General features: G+C 50.2%; 2 protein-coding genes across 9 annotated transcripts in view; both read right to left on the bottom strand.

Annotated features, from left to right (window-relative positions):
- The window catches only part of PPCDC (phosphopantothenoylcysteine decarboxylase), a 44844-nt gene extending 38011 nt beyond the window's left edge, over window positions 1-6833 (bottom strand). For 4 of the 8 annotated variants that reach the window (XM_061158980.1, XM_061158979.1, XM_061158976.1 and 1 more), the window contains exons 1-2: window positions 4367-4385; window positions 645-850 (exon numbers count right to left, since the gene is read on the bottom strand). In XM_061158980.1, coding sequence (XP_061014963.1) covers window positions 645-827 — 183 coding nt within the window. In that variant the 5' untranslated portion in view covers window positions 828-850; window positions 4367-4385. Of the gene's footprint in view, window positions 1-644; window positions 851-4366; window positions 4458-6723 lie in introns of those variants that run through there. The other 4 variants (XM_061158974.1, XM_061158975.1, XM_061158977.1 and 1 more) reach the window with 4 other exon arrangements.
- Window positions 6834-7396: 563 nt separating this feature from the next.
- The window catches only part of SCAMP5 (secretory carrier membrane protein 5), a 53687-nt gene continuing 41998 nt past the window's right edge, over window positions 7397-19085 (bottom strand). Inside the window, exons 5-10 of the mRNA XM_061159106.1 lie at window positions 15800-15854; window positions 14926-15054; window positions 12304-12460; window positions 11138-11239; window positions 10597-10714; window positions 7397-10332 (exon numbers count right to left, since the gene is read on the bottom strand). Of these exons, the coding sequence (XP_061015089.1) occupies window positions 10138-10332; window positions 10597-10714; window positions 11138-11239; window positions 12304-12460; window positions 14926-15054; window positions 15800-15854 (756 nt within the window). The 3' untranslated portion in view covers window positions 7397-10137. The remainder of the gene's footprint in view (window positions 10333-10596; window positions 10715-11137; window positions 11240-12303; window positions 12461-14925; window positions 15055-15799; window positions 15855-19085) is intronic.

Here is a 19085-nt window from a genome sequence, read left to right on the forward strand (position 1 = left end):
TTTTTAAAGCCTTCAACGTTTCCCACAAAAGGATCTGCCCTGGAACCCCATCCATAAAACTGGTCAATGTTGAGGTGATCCGACCAAAGGCAAGGGGCTAAGTCCCCTACCCCTGGCACACTGTGGGAGCCTCTAGGCATCTCTGAGCACCCGAAGGAGCAGAGTTTGAAACCACAGCTGCAGACCACAGGGAGTCGCTAAGCTTCCAGTGCATTTGGACTGACAGGACAACCACGGTGTCCAACAAGGAGGGAGCATAGAGAAGAAATGTCCAGGATGGAGGGAAAGCAGAGGCAGGGAGCCCACAGCCACCAGGGGGCGCTGAGAACTTGCCACACTTCTTCAGCCAGCCCTTTTCCACAGTAGGACCTCAGGGAACCCAAGGCCAGTGTTTGGGAAGCCATATCCTCCATTCACCAGTGTTCCTTTCCCAGTCTCCACTCACTCTGTGTCTATCTAATCTAGTTCCTGGTTATACTGTCCCACTCATCTCTGTCTGCTGCATCCCCCCATATCAATGCACACAGAGGACTTCCACAAACACCATGATTAAGAAAAAGAAAACCCCGTGTACTGCACAAAAATGGGCTGGCCCCAGCGCACCAGCTCTCTAACGTCAGAGGCTGTCTAGGAAGGATACTCACATCAGGAATGTCCAAAAGCTTTGATACCAGAACAGGCAACTTCAGGGCTGCAACACTCCCAGTGACTCCCACGAGAACATGGAACGGTCTTCTCAAGGGTGCAGCAGCTGAACACGCGGCCCTTGGTTCCATGTGGGGTCTGGTGGCTTCGAGTCCTGGAAGCCTGCCAGAATTGGGCTCCATAAAGCTCTGTCAGGATTTAGGATCTAAAAGCAAAACAAGGGGGACCTGCTTCATTCCTACATTCAACCAAAATGTATTGAGCACTCTGTGTTAGACGCCAGGCCAGATGCTGGGGTTCCCCAGGAGTCAATAATCCCAGCTTCTGGGAGCAGTTGGATGAGGTCAGACACCCTGTAATATGGCCAGTGCCATGAGGCTGCGCAGCCTATGAGTTACTGCCTGAGGAAGTAGTCAGAAACCAAAAAAAAAAAAAAAAAAGTAACATTCAGGTTGAGTCCTGCAGTACAAGGAAGTTTTTCAGAGACAGAAGAAAATAACTTTGCAAGAAGAGCAATCTTGCATAAGTGAAGAGGCCTGAAGGAAGGTGGCAGGTGTGGGGAACAGAGAGTAGCTTAGCAGTGAGGTGAAAGTGTGATGACGGGGCAGTGGGGTGGGTAGATCAGGCTGCAAAATCAGGTCAAGGACTAAGTGTCAAGGGCAGTGAGGGCCAGGGTGGGTTTTCATTTTAGAAAGACGGTGCCCGTGCTGGTAAGAAGTCTGGAGGGCACCTTGGTGGTAAGAGACTGAAGGGGGCAGACGAAGAAGGAGCCACTGCTGTGGGCTGGGCTGACTGAGGACTGGCAGGGCAGGTTCCAGGGGTGCCTATGGGGTGGACCCCTAGGCCACAAAGGGATTTGGGTGCTCCAGGGAGGGATTTGCCTCTCTGCCCCTTTCCCTGTGGATTAGGCACCACCCTACGATCCCATGGCCAAGAAGAGACAAGCATAAAAGGGATAAAGGCCACCCCCTTGAGACCAGCTGCTTGGTTTCTTCCTCTGGTCCCCAGATGTTGCTAGAAGTGATTGTTTATGATAATATGGCTGACGGATGCATCGAACCTACATGCTGGCAGGCTGCACCAGCAAAACATACTCATTCCATCAGCAACAACCACCAAGGGTGATCACACCAGGCAAAAGAATTATGGAAGACACAGTTGCTGTCTTCAGGGAATCTGTGCATGGGCTGAGAAGACAGAAGTCACACCTGAAATCATTTGAGATGGGTCCTTCTGTGGGATGGACCTTTTCAGCGATCATTGATTCCATCTGGACATCAGTTTCCCTGCCTTTCCGTCGCCACTTTCCTATGAGCACCACCACCAGCAAGCTCCCTGAATGTCTGACCGGGTTTAAACACCAACCACTAGGCAGGTATCAGGCCTGCGGTAGGTCCTGAACATCTGCTGAATGGATAATCACCTGCACCGTCTGAAGCAGAGCTGGGCAGAGAACAGACACCTGGCCGGTGAATCAGGAGCCCTGGGCCCTATCCATGTGCTCTTGACCCACTGGGTGACCTTGGCTCAGGGTCATTCCCTCCCTGCACATGTCTCTTCATTGAATAACACAAAGACAGGGCCAGGTGATCTCTGAAGCTCCTCCCATCAGCAACCTTCTCAGTCAATGCATGAAAGACAAGAGGTAAGAGACTCTCTGTACAAGGGTATCCTGGGAGATGTACTCAAAAAGGGTAGAAGCAACAAGGGGAAGGGACACCAAGGCCGACGCCGAGGAAAAAGTCCAGTGAGTCACTCAATGGCTACTCATCTGGCTGCAACCCATAAGGGCTCCCTCTTTACTCCACAGACCCCTTGGCTCCTTAGGGCCCCCTTGCCCATTTTTTTACCTTTAAGACTCAAGACACATACTCATGAGTTAAGGATCATGTTTGGGTCGATTATACCACTCTTATCCAGAAGGGTCTCCCGGGGGCCCAGACCCTTCTCAACAGAGGTCAAGCAAGCACAGGCCACTTTCCTAGAACAAAACATCCCCCCAGAGTTCCATTTGCCAGCAATCTCAATCTCTGCCTCAGAAGCCTCTGCATCAGGGCCTCAGCCAGGGCTGTGTTTGCCCACAGCAGAAGTGAGTCTACTCTAAGGCCCGGAGAGCCGTGTTGGCAGCTGACAAGGCTAGAGGGCCTATAAGCCAGCTTCTGCCCAGAACGAATCCGTGTGCTGATCAGCATCCAGGAGGAGGCACATTCTCAACTCTCCAGGAACACCCACCTGCCAAATCCCAAACCTTGACCCTTGACCCTAGCACCCAACTAGGGCTAGGACATGAGAGATTCCTGCAAAATCAGAAACTTAATTTAAAATCTCCTCCTGGTGGCTCAACAGTAAAGAATCTGCCTGTAAGGCAGAAGACTGTCTGCAATGCAGAAGATGCAGGTTCGATCCCTGGGTCAGGAAGACCACCTTGAGAAGGAAAATGGACAAAATCTCAAGGACAGAGGAGCTTGGCAGGCTACAGTCCATGGGATTGCAAGAGTCAGACATGACTTACCAACTAAACCACCACCACCACATCAAATTGATATCATTCCTAAGGAACAGGTTACTGAAAGCAATCAGTTAAACTTGGGGCAGGAATTCATGCTGGTGACTTCAACTGCTTTCCCACAGCAGGTGGTACAGCCCAAGATTTCCTATTAACACTTAGCCTGCTGAGCAATCTTTGTTAAGGACCAAACCCTAAATATCTTTCTAGAAAAAAAGGGGGAGGGGCGATGTGTACTTGAGGAATAGAGAGTAGATAATTTAACCAACATCTGAAACCAAGGTCAAATCAGCTCAAACTGCAAGCCCCATGGAGGGCAACAGTTGGCAGGAGTTCCTTATGTTTACTCTCAAAGGTAGCTGTAGACAGCACCTCATCTTCCTGAGGTCTGCTGGACTGATAGGAACTCCTGAGCAGCAGAGACAGCTGGTAAGCAGAGAGGCCAAAGGGCTGAAAGCTGTGATTACTGAGCCTCAAGATCCCAGGGTGCCAGCCATGCAGGTAGCCACATGCATGCAGCCACAGCCAGAAAAATGACAAGCTTCTCTGTCCTTTGAGAAAGACAAGGCCAGACAGAGCAAAGAGCCTCAACTTGTGGCAGCCTTGTGATGTGTAAGTCTCCTTTTCTGATGAGTTTAATTAGGGCAGAGTTAAGTAAAAGTTTCCAGAACACTTGCCAATCACAATATGGGCAAGTGTGGAGCCAGGGCAGAACCAGGGCTTAAAAAAAAATCCAAATTGGGGTTTCAGGCCAGCCCAGCCACAAACAGGAGCTGGGGCCCAGAAAAAAGAACCGAATTTGGGTGAGTGGGCAAGGAACTCAGGACCCTTTGGCCTGATGTCAAAGTTCCTCACCCGTGGCCCCAAGATTCTGCTCTGCCCTTATCTCCCACCAGTCAATAAAACTCTGTCCCAGTAATAATGAAACACCTGCAGCTCCCGGTAGTGGCACTCTTCCCCCAAACCTAGTCATTAAAAGGAGTGGCGTAGCCACAGGAGCACTTTAAATCCCTTCCTTCAAGGAAAGGCAAGGAAGTCTTCAGGGAGAACTCAAGGTCTTGACATTCTGCTAAGACTGCTCTTCTCTCAAACCAGAAGCAGGCAGGCTTGACTCTGCAGCTCCTGGAATCCCGTTAGGCACCGTTCCTCAAGGCCACAAGTTGGGGACACATTACATTCAGGCTTCCCAGGTGGTACTAGTGGTAAAGAACCCACCTGCCAATGCATGAGATGTGAGAGATGCAGGTTCAATCCCTGGGTGGGGAAGATCCCCTGGAGGAGGGCATGGCAACCCACTCCAGTATTCTTGCCTAGAGAATCCCATGGGCAGAGAAGCCTGGTCCATAGGGTCATACAGAGTCCAATAGGACTGAAGCGGCTTAGCACTGACACATTAATATTACATTCACACGTGGGGGCTACTAACAAGGAAGTGACTTGGAACTGCTACCTCTCAGCCACTAGAAGAGATGAGGACAACTTCTGCTCCAAGGCACCCATCACTTCCCCAACTTGGGAATCTCTCCTGCCTATTACCTGGCACTGGTCTCCAATACTTCGAAGTGCAGCACTGAAGTTTTTCTCTGACAAAATTTGGCCTCACTCTCACTTTTTAATGTCATTCAACACTTTCAGGTGGAGCCAGGGGATAACTGCCATATCCCAGGGCTTTCCTTTTTCTATTGTATCAACTTGTAAAATGGTTTGTACTTTGAGCCATCCCCTTTCCTTTTTGAAAGTAGGCTCGGGGGTTTATGGTTTTTGTTTCTTTAAGGTAAAAGGTTAAACGTGAGTAACCGATAGGGCTACCTTTTAAACTAGATTAAAGGGCCCTAGGCAACTGCAGAAGAGCATAAAGCAGGGATGGGAGGGTACATACAGAAATGCACCACTTCATAGTATACCTATGGCTGATTCATGCTGCTGTTTGGCAGAAACCAACACAATATCGGAAAGAAATTATCCTTCAATTAAAAATAAATTAATTAAAAAAAAAATAAATGCCCTACTTCAGGATGGAGCTGGGAACAGGTCCATAGCGCTCCGGACCCATAGACTCCACATCCCCTACACACACAATGCTACACACACACATGGAACCGGAGATCAGCGGCGCGCACACACACACACACACACACACACACACAGCTGCAGACCCGCAGATGCGAACACGGAACCGGAGATCAGCGGCGGACACACACACACACACACACACACACACACACACAGCTGCAGTCCATAGCGCTCCGGACCCATAGACTCCACAGCCCCTACACACACAATGCTACACACACACATGGAACCGGAGATCAGCGGCGGACACACACACACACACACACACACAGCTGCAGACCCGCAGATGCGAACACGGAACCGGAGATCAGCGGCGGACACACACACACACACACAGCTGCAGACCCGCAGATGCGAACAAAGTTTCTTGGGCACCAATACGAGAGGGAGGACACTCATGGACACACGCAGCCACACACACACACACACACAGCTGCAGACCCGCAGATGCGAACAAAGTTTCTTGGGCACCAATACGAGAGGGAGGACACTCATGGACACACGCAGCCACACACACACACACACACAGCTGCAGACCCGCAGATGCGAACAAAGTTTCTTGGGCACCAATACGAGAGGGAGGACACTCATGGACGGACACACACACACACACACACACACAGCTGCAGACCCGCAGATGCGAACAAAGTTTCTTGGGCACCAATACGAGAGGGAGGACACTCATGGACACACACACACACACACACACACACACACAGCTGCAGACCTGCAGATGCGAACAAAGTTTCTTGGGCACCAATACGAGAGGGAGGACACTCATGGACACACGCAGCCACACACACACACACAGCTGCAGACCCGCAGATGCGAACAAAGTTTCTTGGGCACCAATACGAGAGGGAGGACACTCATGGACACACACACACACAGCTGCAGACCCGCAGATGCGAACAAAGTTTCTTGGGCACCAATACGAGAGGGAGGACACTCATGGACACACGGAGCCACACACACACACACAGCTGCAGACCCGCAGATGCGAACAAAGTTTCTTGGGCACCAATACGAGGGGGAGGACACTCATGGACATACGCAGCCACACACACACACACACACACAGCTGGACACACGCAGCCACACACACACACACACACACACACAGCTGCAGACACACACACACACACAGCTGCAGACACACACACACACACACACACACAGCTGCAGACAGACACACACACACACACACACAGCTGCAGACAGACACACACACACACACACACACACACACACACACACACACACACACACACACACACACACACACACACACACACACACACACACAGCTGCAGACCCGCAGATGCGAACAAAGTTTCTTGGGCACCAATACGAGAGGGAGGACACTCATGGACACACGCAGCCACATACACGGAAAGTGAGGTCACACAAAGAAGTCAAAGTCGCCAACGACGCTTCCCCAGCCTCCCGCTTGTCCCACCACGGGAAACCAGCCTCCACGGTTCCCCCAGCCTCCTCACCCGCGCCAGGGGCGTCTCGGGGCAGCCCCCAAATATCGCGTTATCTCGGTCGCCCCTCCCGCTGATTCCGACTAGCACGCAACTTTACGGCTGTCGGAGGCTGCCTCCGCGACCGCGTAGCCTTCTGGGAGTTGTAGTCAATTTCTCAGCCTTCCGAGAACTGTAGTCCACTCGGGGAATCCCACCGAGAGCACCGGTTCCCAAGTTCCTGGTATTTCCTGTGTTCATCTGGGCCTGCCAGTTGTCTGACCTCCTCATCCCCCGAGCCCCACCCACACTGCTTATCACTGCAGTACTTAATAATACTTTTACTGAGCCTATCTTCTATGTTTTTTGTTTTAATTTTTTTAATTAAATTTTTTTTTTTTTTTTTACTGTGCCAGGTCTTAGATGCTGCATGCGAAGTCTTTTAGTTGCAGCATGGGGGATCTTTAGCTGCAGCATGTGAATCCAGCTCTTCCTCAGGAAACTCAGAACTCCTCCTAACAGGCAGAAGGCCTCTGTAGCAATTTCAAGGCTGCCTCAGAGAAAGAATCACACAGAAATGTGTGACTTTTGACCTCTGGGAATGACAGGCGACAGGCCCACTGGACCCACCCTACTTCCATGCCCCACAGCCCATGGTGAGGCTCCACACAGGCCCTCATGAAGACACATGACAGAGCAGGACACAGAGGGTCAAATGTTCCCCTTTATTATGGTTCACTCAGTTACCACAGACAGACACATTGGCTCAGGCAGGTCAACTGCCAGTTGGAGAATGGTCTGTGTTTCCCAGAAACAAGGAGGGGCAGTGGGCACCAGCAGAATGCAAAAGCAGGTCACTGGCCAAAGACCTGACCTTAGAACTGACCTCAGCCTTCCTGCACCCCACCCTCAAGCCAGACCATCCAGCAGAGATGAACCTGTGCCCAGCCCCCACTTCTCGTTCAGTTCCCTCCCCAGGAAAGTGCATAGATGCCTGGAGATGCAGCATCCCAGGGCCTCGACAAGCTGGGCCACACGCAGGTATAGCAGGTCTTCCAAAGGGCAGAGCCAGGGCATGGCCATACAGATCTGAGCAGGAAAGAGCAAAGGCGGGTAGGATAGGAAGCTGATGGGAGGGAGCATCCAACAGGTCAAGGATGCTGTGCTGGCAGCTAGACCACAGGCCTCCTGGAGTTACCAAAGAGAGGAAGAGAAAGGGAGCCAGAGGTCTGGGCAGGGAGAGAGGAAAGGGAAGAACCTAGACCTAGGGTCTCTTTTCGGGGCTGTGTCACTAGGGGCTGTGACAACTGCTTTCCAAAGAGAAAGTGGTAGAGGAGAGAGTCAATCACACTCTGGCCCAAGCCTAAGCAGCCATTAGGAAGATAACTTCCCAGAGGCCCTGGTTCCCCTTGTAGGAAAATGAAGTACCTGGATCTCAAAGCTCAGATGGTGCTTGGAAATCCAGATGCTGGGTTCTAAGCTGGAGCCACCCAGAGTGGCCAGGTGGAGTTTGGTTTTTCAAGCCAAATTGCCCAGGTGGGAGGTACGGGCGACAAGTGAGAAATGGGCAGCTGCTCCATGGGTAAGAACCCACTCCTCTTCAGGCCTCCAAGAGAGCCAGGACCTCTACCAACAACATTCTCACAATGCCTGGGACACAACAGGCCCACAGTCCTCTATCACCGTCCTGGAAAGAAAAGGGGGTTCTAATGGGAGTGAGGAAGGGCTAAGAATCAAGTCCAGTAGACAGAGGGGAGCAAGTAATCTCGATGTGATAAAAAAACAGGAGCCAGAGAACCTCCCCTCCCACCCCACCTAACCTGAAATCACATTCCAGCTATTGTGCTTGCACACAGGGTTGGGCCTGTGCTTCTTCCTAGGCCTTGAGTTCAAGTGCCCAGAATTGCCCTATGCCCAAGAGCAAGCTGGGGGGTGGGGGGGGGGGCAGGGGGGATGCATGATCCCCTCTCAGTTGGTCCTGCCTACCTTCTCCTCTGAGGAGAAGACTCACCCCTCCAGGACCAGTCCTCTGAGCCTATCCCTTCAAACCCAAACAGAACAGCTATTGCTCCCAGGAATCCAGTGGTCATTCAGAGACACCCAGCACCTGCCCAGTGGGCTTGGGCCAACCAGACATCACTCGGAGACCAGTAATTATTCACAGATCCTTTGTTCCAGCTGCACCTTTGGGCTTCCCAGGTGGCGCTAGTGGTAAAGAACCTGCCTGCCAATGCAGGAAACCTGAGTCAGGAAGATCCCCTGGAGTAGGAAATGGTTACCCACTCCAGTATTCTTGCCTGGAGAATCCCACGGACAGAGGAGCCTGGTCGCAAGAGGTCACAAAGAGTCGGACATGACTGAAATGACTTAGCAAGCACACAGCTGCACCTTTACACCTGAAAACTGCCCAGACACCACCCAGCTCTTCAGGGAAGGCAGTGCAATCTGCCCCTGTGGATGGCAGACATTACCTAGCACACAGTAGGGGTAGCGCAGGAGAATCAGGCCACAGCAGCTGTGAGTGTGGGGAGGGACACAAGCAGAGGGGCTCGAGGGGGCTCTGGGAAGTAAAGGAGGAGAAGGCAAGGCAGGGAAAAGAGGACCCGGCCTTGCATGTCCATCCCCTTCGGGTCAGGTGCCCAGGAGGGCTCCACATCTCTGGCTGTGTGCCCTCCCACATCAGGGCTCAGGCTCAACTCCCCTGTCCTCTGTCTGCTTCCTGGATCTGAGAATGGGCTTCAGTCTCAGGAGCAGATACAAGTAGGACCTTCAGCCTGGAGGAAGATGAAGAAATGCCACATGAGGAAGAGAGGAGCCCTGGGCAGGTGAAGAGACCACAGGAAGCAGGAAGAGAGAAATGGAGAAGGAGGTTGTGGGAGGTGGGAGGGGAGGGCAGAGACCCAGAGCCAAAGGAGCAAGGGGAGATCCCCTGCAGGTCTCCACCCTCCCCACCAACATCCCCACTAGTGCTAAATACTGCTGCTTCCCAGGAAGACCAAAACTGGAAAGTTTCAGCTCATAACCTTGGGAGGGGGCCAGGCTCTCTGCTATGCCTCCCCTTGCCCCATGAGGGGTCTCAGGGCCAAGGTCAGACGGAGCAGCCTGATGGAGGGTGGGGGGCTGGTTTAGTTCTAAACGTACATCTAGCACCACAACAACAAGAGACCTCCACTGCACACTATTCACAAGGGGACACAGACACAACTACCGCCACACGGGACAGCTCCGAGTGCAGCCCCCAGCTCTCAGGGTGCTGAGAACAGAGTCCAGAGGGTGTGGAGGAGGGGTGGTACATATACATATATATATATATAACTCTGATTCTTTGTACAAAGTGGGGGAGGAGAAAAAGGGAAGGGGGAACCCTGCTTGGTCACCACAACAGACCCTGTGGTTTGAGCCCCCATCCCACCGGCCCCCAGCCAGCTCCCGGTCGGCTTGACTGGTTCACATCTCATTGGAGTATGTGTAGTTGGGAGTGGCAGAATACTGAGTCTGCGGCTGATTCATGGCACCCTGTGCTGCCCCCATGGCTGCATTCTGGGCCGCCTGCTGCACGTGCGGGTTCTTCCATGCTCCTGTGGTCCACTCCTCCTGAGCTTTGCTGAAACTCCCCCCGCTGCCCCGGTAGAATTTATGGACCTGTAGGAGGAGGAGCACAAGGAAGGGTTAATCAAGGGGAAGAGGCAGCCCATCCAGAAAAGACATGGGAGCCAGAGGTAAGTCACTGAAAAAGCCAGTCCTCCCTCCGACCCATGCCCTGTGCACTGGGAGCAAAGTCCATCAAGCCATTCCAGAGTGAGTCCCTTGGAAGACCACTGGGTCTTTCTGTAACTTGGGAGAAGGGTTGTTACAGATCACGGTCCCTCCCAACACCACCCTGTAGCTCTTGAGGTGACCACATACCATGCTGAGGGCAATGAAGGAAAAGACAGCCATGACCGTGAACATGACGGTGGGAATGAGCATCACCACTGCTGAGCCAATGTTCGTTCCGAAGAAGGAAATGGTGGCGATCCAGCCGCTGCAGAAACAGGCCAGCTGTGGGGCTGCCTGGCACAGTGACGGGTTCCCAGGAGCCACCCCACTAGAGTAAGGGACCATCTCATTGTCACAGAGACAGACCATATCAATGGATGGACAGGGCCTGTGTCAGTGGTTTAGGAAGAACCCTTGGCTTGGGAAACAAGCTTCTCAGAACATAAGGCTTCCTTCTCTTGGGTTATCTCATGATGCTTGATATCCCTCATCACCCCTAAAAACCACGGCCTTATTCTCCTCTGATGCTATGCTGTATCTACTAAGTTATCCTGAATCCCTTCACACTTCCAATAATTCATGGTGTTCCCACAGGCCAGGCAGCTTAGCCCACAGAAGTAAGCAAAGGACACACGCCAGTTGCCACCCAGCTAGCCCTGGGTCAATCCCAGACACCCTTGTCTCTTACCAGACACCCCAGCCTGGGATGCCCACAGCCTGGATGATGCTGATGACCAGCTGGGCCATGAAGGTGAAGAAGAATGCCATGAAGCTGAAGGAGCTGTCAGTCCTGCAACAGAGGAGATGGCTCCTGTCACCTGGGTAGAGGGACACAGCTTCCCTGCCTTTAAGACTTTCAGGTCCTTCTAAGTGTGAGAACACAGTGGATCTTAGTTAAGAGGTCAAAATGGGACAGCATTTACCCATGGATCTTTGTAAGTTTCCATGTGTTAGACCTGTGTGTACCACATTGCATAGGGAGAGATCTCCTCATGAACGGACCACTCACTGGTACATGGGTGGTTGGCACAGAAATAGATGGGTCTGTTGTGGCAGGAATAAACAAACCCATGTCAAAGGGTTGGACAACCCGACTGGCCCCAAGACATCAAGCTCCAGTGGTACAAGAGTGGAGGGCCCCACAAGGTAGAAAGTGCTGTTGGCACAATAATGGACACATGACTGACACCAAGATTATAACCTAATTGGCACACAAATGGATGGATCCAATTGACAAAGATTAATATTAGAGGCCAGATTGGCACTGAGAGGGATAATCCATTGGCACAAAGATTGAAAATCCCACTTGCCACAAGGCAGACACCCACTGGCACTAAGACAGCTAGCCCTACTGATACATGGATGGGTAGTCCCTTTGGCACAGAGTTGGATGCCCTCATTAGCACGTAAATAGTGTCAGTGGCGTATGGATGACTTGTCCCATTGGCATGTGGGTAGACGGTCTACTTGGCAACAAATTAACCAGCCCCATGGATACCAGGATGGGCAGCTTAACCAAGACAGGTAGCCCCACTGGCAAAATTTATCATGCAGCTAGTTGCCTGGGGAAGGGAAAACAAGAACAAGTCTGGTCTCTATGTTGTCCCACCCAAGGGTAGAGTGAAGAAGGAAGGACCTAAGAGGAAGGTTCTGACTCCCAGCCCTCTCACTCCAGCCTAGAGTTCCCAGGAAGCCTAAATCCTACCTGGCAGTCTGAGCTGAGGAAAAAGGGAAGGTGAGCTTGGGGGACAGCAAAAAAAAACAAAAAAAAAGTGAGAAAAATACATAGAGAAGAGACAGGGAAGATGGGCAAAGATACAGGGTTAGGAGCTGGGTTCAGCACCCATCACTTACTTGAAGGCCTTGTAAATGGGCCGAAACCAGCAGACGTAGGAGCAGGGTGTGAAGAGGATGAGCCAGAGAAAGGCGAGGCCAAAGTTGGTGGCTCCCCCGCCTCCGATCAGCCACGCGAGACAGCCCACCAGGTTCACGGCCAGCGTGACGCTATTCACTGCAGACCCGGGAGCACGTCAACAGACACCAGACAGACAGCAGACACACACACGGACACCAAGGCCCATGCGGAAATCCACAAGCACCCATACACAGACATATACCCCCATAACTCGACACAGACCCACAATCAAACACAGGCAAACAGCAGAAGCACAGACAGATAGAGACATACACAAACACACATGCAAACCACATTTATACAGATGCATACCCACAAGTCACATCAGCCAACACACACACAGAGATACATAAGATGCACATATAACATACACACAGAGGGGGTATAGACTGTAAGAAAGATAACTGGGAGCTCAAACCAACCCCCCAAAACACACACCCGTTCCTGGGGATCTGAGAACTCCAGAGAACAAAGAGTCTCCCCCGATCAGGAACTCAGAGTCTCAGCCTAGCAAGTCCTGTTGAAGAGCCCCAAAGCCTCAACCTGGGAGAAAGCTCTTCTTATAAGTATGGCCTCAGCCCCTGGCCTTCCCAAACCCACAGCAATCACCAAGCCCAGGCACAGGAAACCCATCTTCCATCTTCTCTTGCAAGGTAGGGCATGAAAAGGGGAAAGGAAAAGGAAATGTCTCTTTACGTCATTGTACCATCTGCCCCACACTTATACGGGGCAGGCAGCAGTGACTGGGATCTCAGTCTGTCTTTAATCCTATTATGCCACCTCCTCCAAGAAGCCTTCTTTCATTATTGCAGTCTTATTCACCTCCCATCCCTCTGACCTCCTAACAACTTGGGTGCTCTCATGTTTCCCAAAGGACCAATCCCAGCCCATCAACCAAACTAGAGGTTCCCCAAGAGTGAGACTCAGGCTCCTTCTCTTCCATGCTGACCTACTCTGTAACTGAACCTCTGAATCACTGCATCCCTGAGTTATAGCCAGCAGGGACCTCAAGTCTCCTCATCTGATGCTGGCACTAACACACACCCAGCTCGTTGGACATAAGGGTACTTGCTCCCTTCCTCTATTATTAGCCCAAGTCCCTTTAAGGCTCCACAAAGACTTGCTGAACAAGGACTCCCCTGGTGGTCCAATGGTTAAGACTCCACCTTCCAATGCATGGGACGGAGGTTCAATTCCTGGCCAGGGAACTAAGATCCCAGGTGCCACAGGGCAACTACTGAGCCCATGTGCTCTAGAGCCCGTGCTCCACAACAAGAAGCCCTTACACCCCAATGGGGGAAAGAAACGCCCCTGCATGCCACAGACCCCTCATGCCACAGCGAAGATCCAGCATAGCCAAAAGTAAAATAAATTAAAAAAAGACTTGCTGAATAAACAAAGGAAGGCAGGCTTAATCTTGGCCTCAAACAGCCAGGCATCTATGGTCTTGGCTTTTGAATAGAACTCTTTAAGCATCTCAAGGGTTATATACATTTCCTTGGGAACAAAGCATCTGGCCAGCACCTAGTAAGGACTTAGGAAGATATTTATAGCCCTTAAATCCAGCTCCTGGATGAGATCTTCTCAGGGGCAGAGTTCCCAGAGTCCAGGGCCACCGCTCCCCAAGTCTGGCCTGACAACGCTGTCACATGAGAGGTACACCCCTCTCAGAGCCCCTCACAATGAGGGTAAGCATTTCTTTCTGTGAGTTTCCGCTGTATTTCCCTCATCCCTATTTATTACCACCAGATTTCCTGGAATAATGGTGTTCTCACTGATTTTATTTGCTCTTTACATAGAACACCCATCAACCTGTTTTTATTTTGTTTTCAGTTTTAGTTTTTTTTTTTATCCTGTTTTTCTATCACATTACATCTCTCTTCACAGTCCCATTTCTCTCCAGCTCATTTGATCTAGTACCCTTGTCGTAATTATTCTAACTTCACAGGCCATCAGAAACTGGGGCCTTTAAACTCTCAACCTCAAAATCTTAGAACATGAGAACTCGAGCTCTTAACACAGACCTACATGGAAGCAAGGCGAACACTGAGCCAGTACCCTCTTTCCTACAAATGAGGAAGCTGCTCCTTGGGAAGTGGAGTGACCAGCCCAGCTTGGTCACTATATCCCAACTGAACATTCTTTTGGAGCAGTCTTCCAGAGAAAGTAAGAAAAACGAGGCTTTGAGGGGAGGATTCCTCTCCAAATCCAGACTCCTGAGGTAATCACCGGAGGTTCCCTAGAAAACCACTCCCATGAGAAGATAAATGAGGAATTGCACTACAGGCAGAGACCCCTCACACACACCCAACTGCTCTGCGACTGGGGCATGAGGAGAGGCCTAGACAGGAGGTGAGGGAAACTGAGGCCTAGCTGGGGAGTCAGCCCAGGAGAGGAGCCTGCAGGAGTCAGGCAGGGATAGGCTTACTGGCCCACACAGATGCTGCAGGTGAGGCTGAAGGACCCAGGCCTGGGGGCACCCCGTCCCAATGCCCAGCACCCACCGACACCCCCCTCCCCTGCTCCCCAGTTCTGGAACACCCCCACCCCACAGCACTCACGCATCCAGAGGTAGTAGAGGCGCTTGGTCATGCTGAGATGCTGAGGAGGGATATCGGCCTCGAAGTCTTGGTAGAAACATGGCTTAAGCGGGATGAATTTGGGCAGTGGTGGGAAGTTGTTCACCTTCTCTGCAGGCGAGGCACATTACACAGTTTCAGCCTGAATATTCCCCTCCCTGATGACCTGATATGATCGCTCTTTCCCTGGCCTGGGTTGCCCTCTTGGCCACTGTGGCCACAGGCCACTTTACCATCCCCACCAGCTTTCCTGCTGCCTTGGGTCTCCAAAGTGGCCCTGAGGCAGCATCACTGTCAGAAGAATAAAAACAGTAAACACCGTCCATCAGGTGTGGATACTGATGAGGTAGTTCTGGGCAGAAGCAGCAGGATGGTGAGTCTGGAGATGTGGGTTCCAGCCTCCACTCCAAGATTCAGTCATCACCCTTCTCTCCAGACCTCCATTTATCCAGTGGGATGGGGGTCAAACTAGATAGTCCCTACAGGTCTCTCCAGTTCTGAGCCTTTGGAAACCAGACAACCCGGAAACCAGAAGGAAAAGGTCTCAGAGTATTAGAGAGTAATGGTGACAGAAAGGATGGGGACTGAGCTAGCCATGCCACTCATCGGTCAGATGGACAGGAGGGCCAGGGCGTCAGGATGGGCTATCCCTGGTCCCCAGGTTCAGAGGTCTGACAGACAGCTAGACAGTGAGGGTCTTTGATAGACAAGTCTTGGTGGGGGACCAGGGGAAACCCAGGAGCAAGAGGACTGAAAGAATCTGATCTTCAAAAACTACGGGGTATAAAGGGACCAGGAAAAGGGCCACCCACCCTCATCACTGTCACATCCTACCGTGGATCCACCCTCCCCTTACCTGACATGATGGCACCCGCTGGCCCAGCGGCCTGTCCACGCCTCTTTGTCTCAAACTGGAAGGAAAGAAGAGTCAGCGAAGGTTGAGGATCATGGCTTACCCAGCCAAGTACCTCTTTCAGCCCCAGCTGGGCTGGAAACTCCCAGGGGCAGGACCCATCTCACAGAACCACCATTCCACCAGCTCTACCCTTCCAGGGACTCCTGCCCTTGACCTCCAGGCATAAAATCTATTTCCAGAAAATCCCAGGAGAGGGTGGGAAAGGAACCTGGGAGGCCACCTCAAGCAGGTGCAAGTCAAATGACAGAGAAAGCTTGAGGAAATTCTATTCTTGACCTCTAACACAGCAGAGCCCTGGCCTCAGTCACAGGCTGGGCTCCCCTCCCCCTGCCTTTGTCTCCAGTCATTCATTCACTTCTTGAGCATTTATAATCTGCCAGGCACTGGGGAGAGAGCATGAAGAAGTGGTCCCTGCCATTGGCATGAAACAATCAATAACCTCAGCAGTGAACAGTATAAAAGAGAAGGATGGCTATGAAAACATGCACAGCATATATTAGGTGACCTGGTCTGGGGAGTCAAGAAAGCCGTAAGGGGAGACCTGAAGAACACAGAGTTGCCTGAGGCAGGGTAGCCTCTTGCGCAGAGGGCAAAGCTTGCACAGATCCTGATGCGGGAAAGAGCTTCATGCTTCTGAATAAGGGAAAGAAAGCCACTGCGGCCAAAGCAGAGAGTGCGTGGAGAGGGAGCAGGAATGGAGGTGGGCAGGGTGGGATTCTTGAGGCACTTAGGAGGCCAATTAGAAGGGGCTCCAAGGTGGCTCTGGCGTGTGGGGGGAGGGAGGCCCTCATGAAGACTCTCTGCCAGCTTAAACAACTGAGCAAATGGTGGGCTGTTTACTGAGAACCCCGTCATGAGAAGAGGCGCAGGGCTCCAGGGAAGAAGAGAAGCTTCATCGTGAACATACAGAGTCTGAGGTGCTATGAGAACCTCCAGACAGGACAAAGCCTTGTAGGCTTCGGGAATATCTGGGTCAAAAGCTTAGCAGGAGGCCTGTGCTGAGACAGACATCAGGTAATGGTTGGTGAGTGAAGGTTAAGGAAGCAAATGAGAGCATTTTACCAGAACAGTAACTCTGATAGATAAATACAGATACACTGAAAAACAGAAAATGGCCTATGGCCAAGCACTAAGGCAATGCAACATCAAAATTTGGGCAGAGGGACTTCCCTGGTGGTCCCAGTGGCTAAGACTCCGCGCTCCCAACACAGGGTACCTGGGTTCGATCCCTGGTCAGGGAACTAGATCTCACATGCCGCAACTAACAGTTCTCTCTAAAAGATGCCACAGGCTGCAAGGAAGACTGAAGATCCTGCGTGCTGCAACTAAGACTCAACACAGCCAAATAAATAGATAAATAAAAATAGTAAAAAGAAAAAAAAAGTGGGCAGAAATTTTTTATAAAGTTTAAATCAGGCAAAACGAATCTATGGTGTTAGAAGTCAGGAGAGTAGAGGGAACACAAGCATCAGAGTGCTGGTCATGGTCGGTTCCTGGACCTGGGTGTTGCTGACACGAGGGGTTGATTTTGTGAAAATTCCTCAAGCATACAATTACAATTTGTGCACTTTTCTACCTGTTATACTTCAATTAAGAGTTTGCTTTAAAAGAAGAACAAACCTTCCCAGAGTTCCAGTCAAATTCCTCTGGCTTTATTGAAGTTTAGGCCATCATAATCTTTTGTGATCTCTTTGTGATATGAAATCAAATACAGATGTAAAAACCTAACAGCATCTACCACAAATGGAAAAGATAGGCATGACAGAGACAAGCATGAAATGGTTCTTTTACATAGCTGCATTAATTGTAACATTGTAATGCCAAAAGATTGGAAACAATTGACATGTCTATCAACAGCAGACTGGTTAAATAAATGGTACTGGCTATTTCTCCATGGAGGAGGAAATGGCAGCCCATTCCAGTATTCTTACCAGGAAAATTCCATGGACAGCAGAGCTTAGCACACTGCAGTCCATGGGGTCGCAAAGAGTTGGACATGACTGAGTGACCAAGCATGCAGGCACAGTTATTTCTAAAAATACTGATATGGAAAGAGCTCCACAATTACAAGCAGTTGAAAAAAATGCAATGTATAGAATAGTTTATGCTACCTTTCATGTTGAAAAAAAATAAAGCAGGGGAGAGGAGAATAAAAGTATTTTTTGCTTTTGTCCCTAGAATCCTACTCTAGTTATTTACCCACAAATAAGAAACAACAAATACATGTTTTCAGGATGATGCTATTTTACAGTAGCAAAATGTTGGAAGCAACTGTTCGAATAAACTTTGTATATCATTCAACAGAGTAACATGTAGTTGTAAAAAAGAATGAAGATGGTATAGCTGAACTTCTATGGAATGATTTCCAGTATATACTGTTAAGTAGAAAAAGCAGGGAATTCCCTGGCAGCCCAGGGGTTAGGACTTGGCGCTTCTGCTGCAGGGGGCATGGGTTTAACCCCTGGTCAGGAAACTAAGATGCCAGGAAACAGATGCCATGAGCCACAAGAAGTAGCCAAAAAAAATAAAAAGCAGAGTACAAATTATTATAATTCGAATGCTACTTTTTATATAAAAGAAGGAGAAAGAAGAACATGCATTTATAAGTTTGTTTCTGCAAGAGAAATACAGAAAGAATAAACAAGAAACTAATGAAATGGTCATCCATATGATGGAAGGGCTAGGACAAGTAGTGAGACTTCTCTGCATAAATATTTTTACATATTTTTTTTACATACAATGTCTTATGTATTCAAAAATTTACATCCAAAAGAAATGAAAGTCTAAACCTAAAATAAACACAGGGACTTTCCTGGTGGCCCAGTAGTTAAGACTCTGAGCTTCCACTGCTGGGGTCCCAGGTTCAGCTGGAACCCAGGACAGGGAACTAAGATCCTGCATTTTGGGTGATACAGCCACAAAATATATATATATTGGAGAGAAACACTAAAATTGAAATAAACAAAAACAAATTAAGCTATCTGTACAGCAAATTGATAACACAATCACACAGGAAAAAGAACTGGCCAAGTGGCTTGATCTCAGTACTCTGCATTCCCTTAACAGGATCTATCTCAAGAGCAAAAACAACTAGAAAGAAATCTAAAATCTTAGCAGGTTTACTGTTGGTATTAGTGTGGTGACTGAAACTTTTCATATGTACTGTAGCAGAGAACATATGAGAGAATGTGTTTGTGTTGTTGGAACCTGGGTTCTCAATGTTAGA

This window comes from Dama dama, chromosome 13 (assembly GCF_033118175.1).
Source record: "Dama dama isolate Ldn47 chromosome 13, ASM3311817v1, whole genome shotgun sequence".
In the NCBI taxonomy this organism is placed as follows: Eukaryota; Metazoa; Chordata; class Mammalia; order Artiodactyla; family Cervidae; genus Dama; species Dama dama.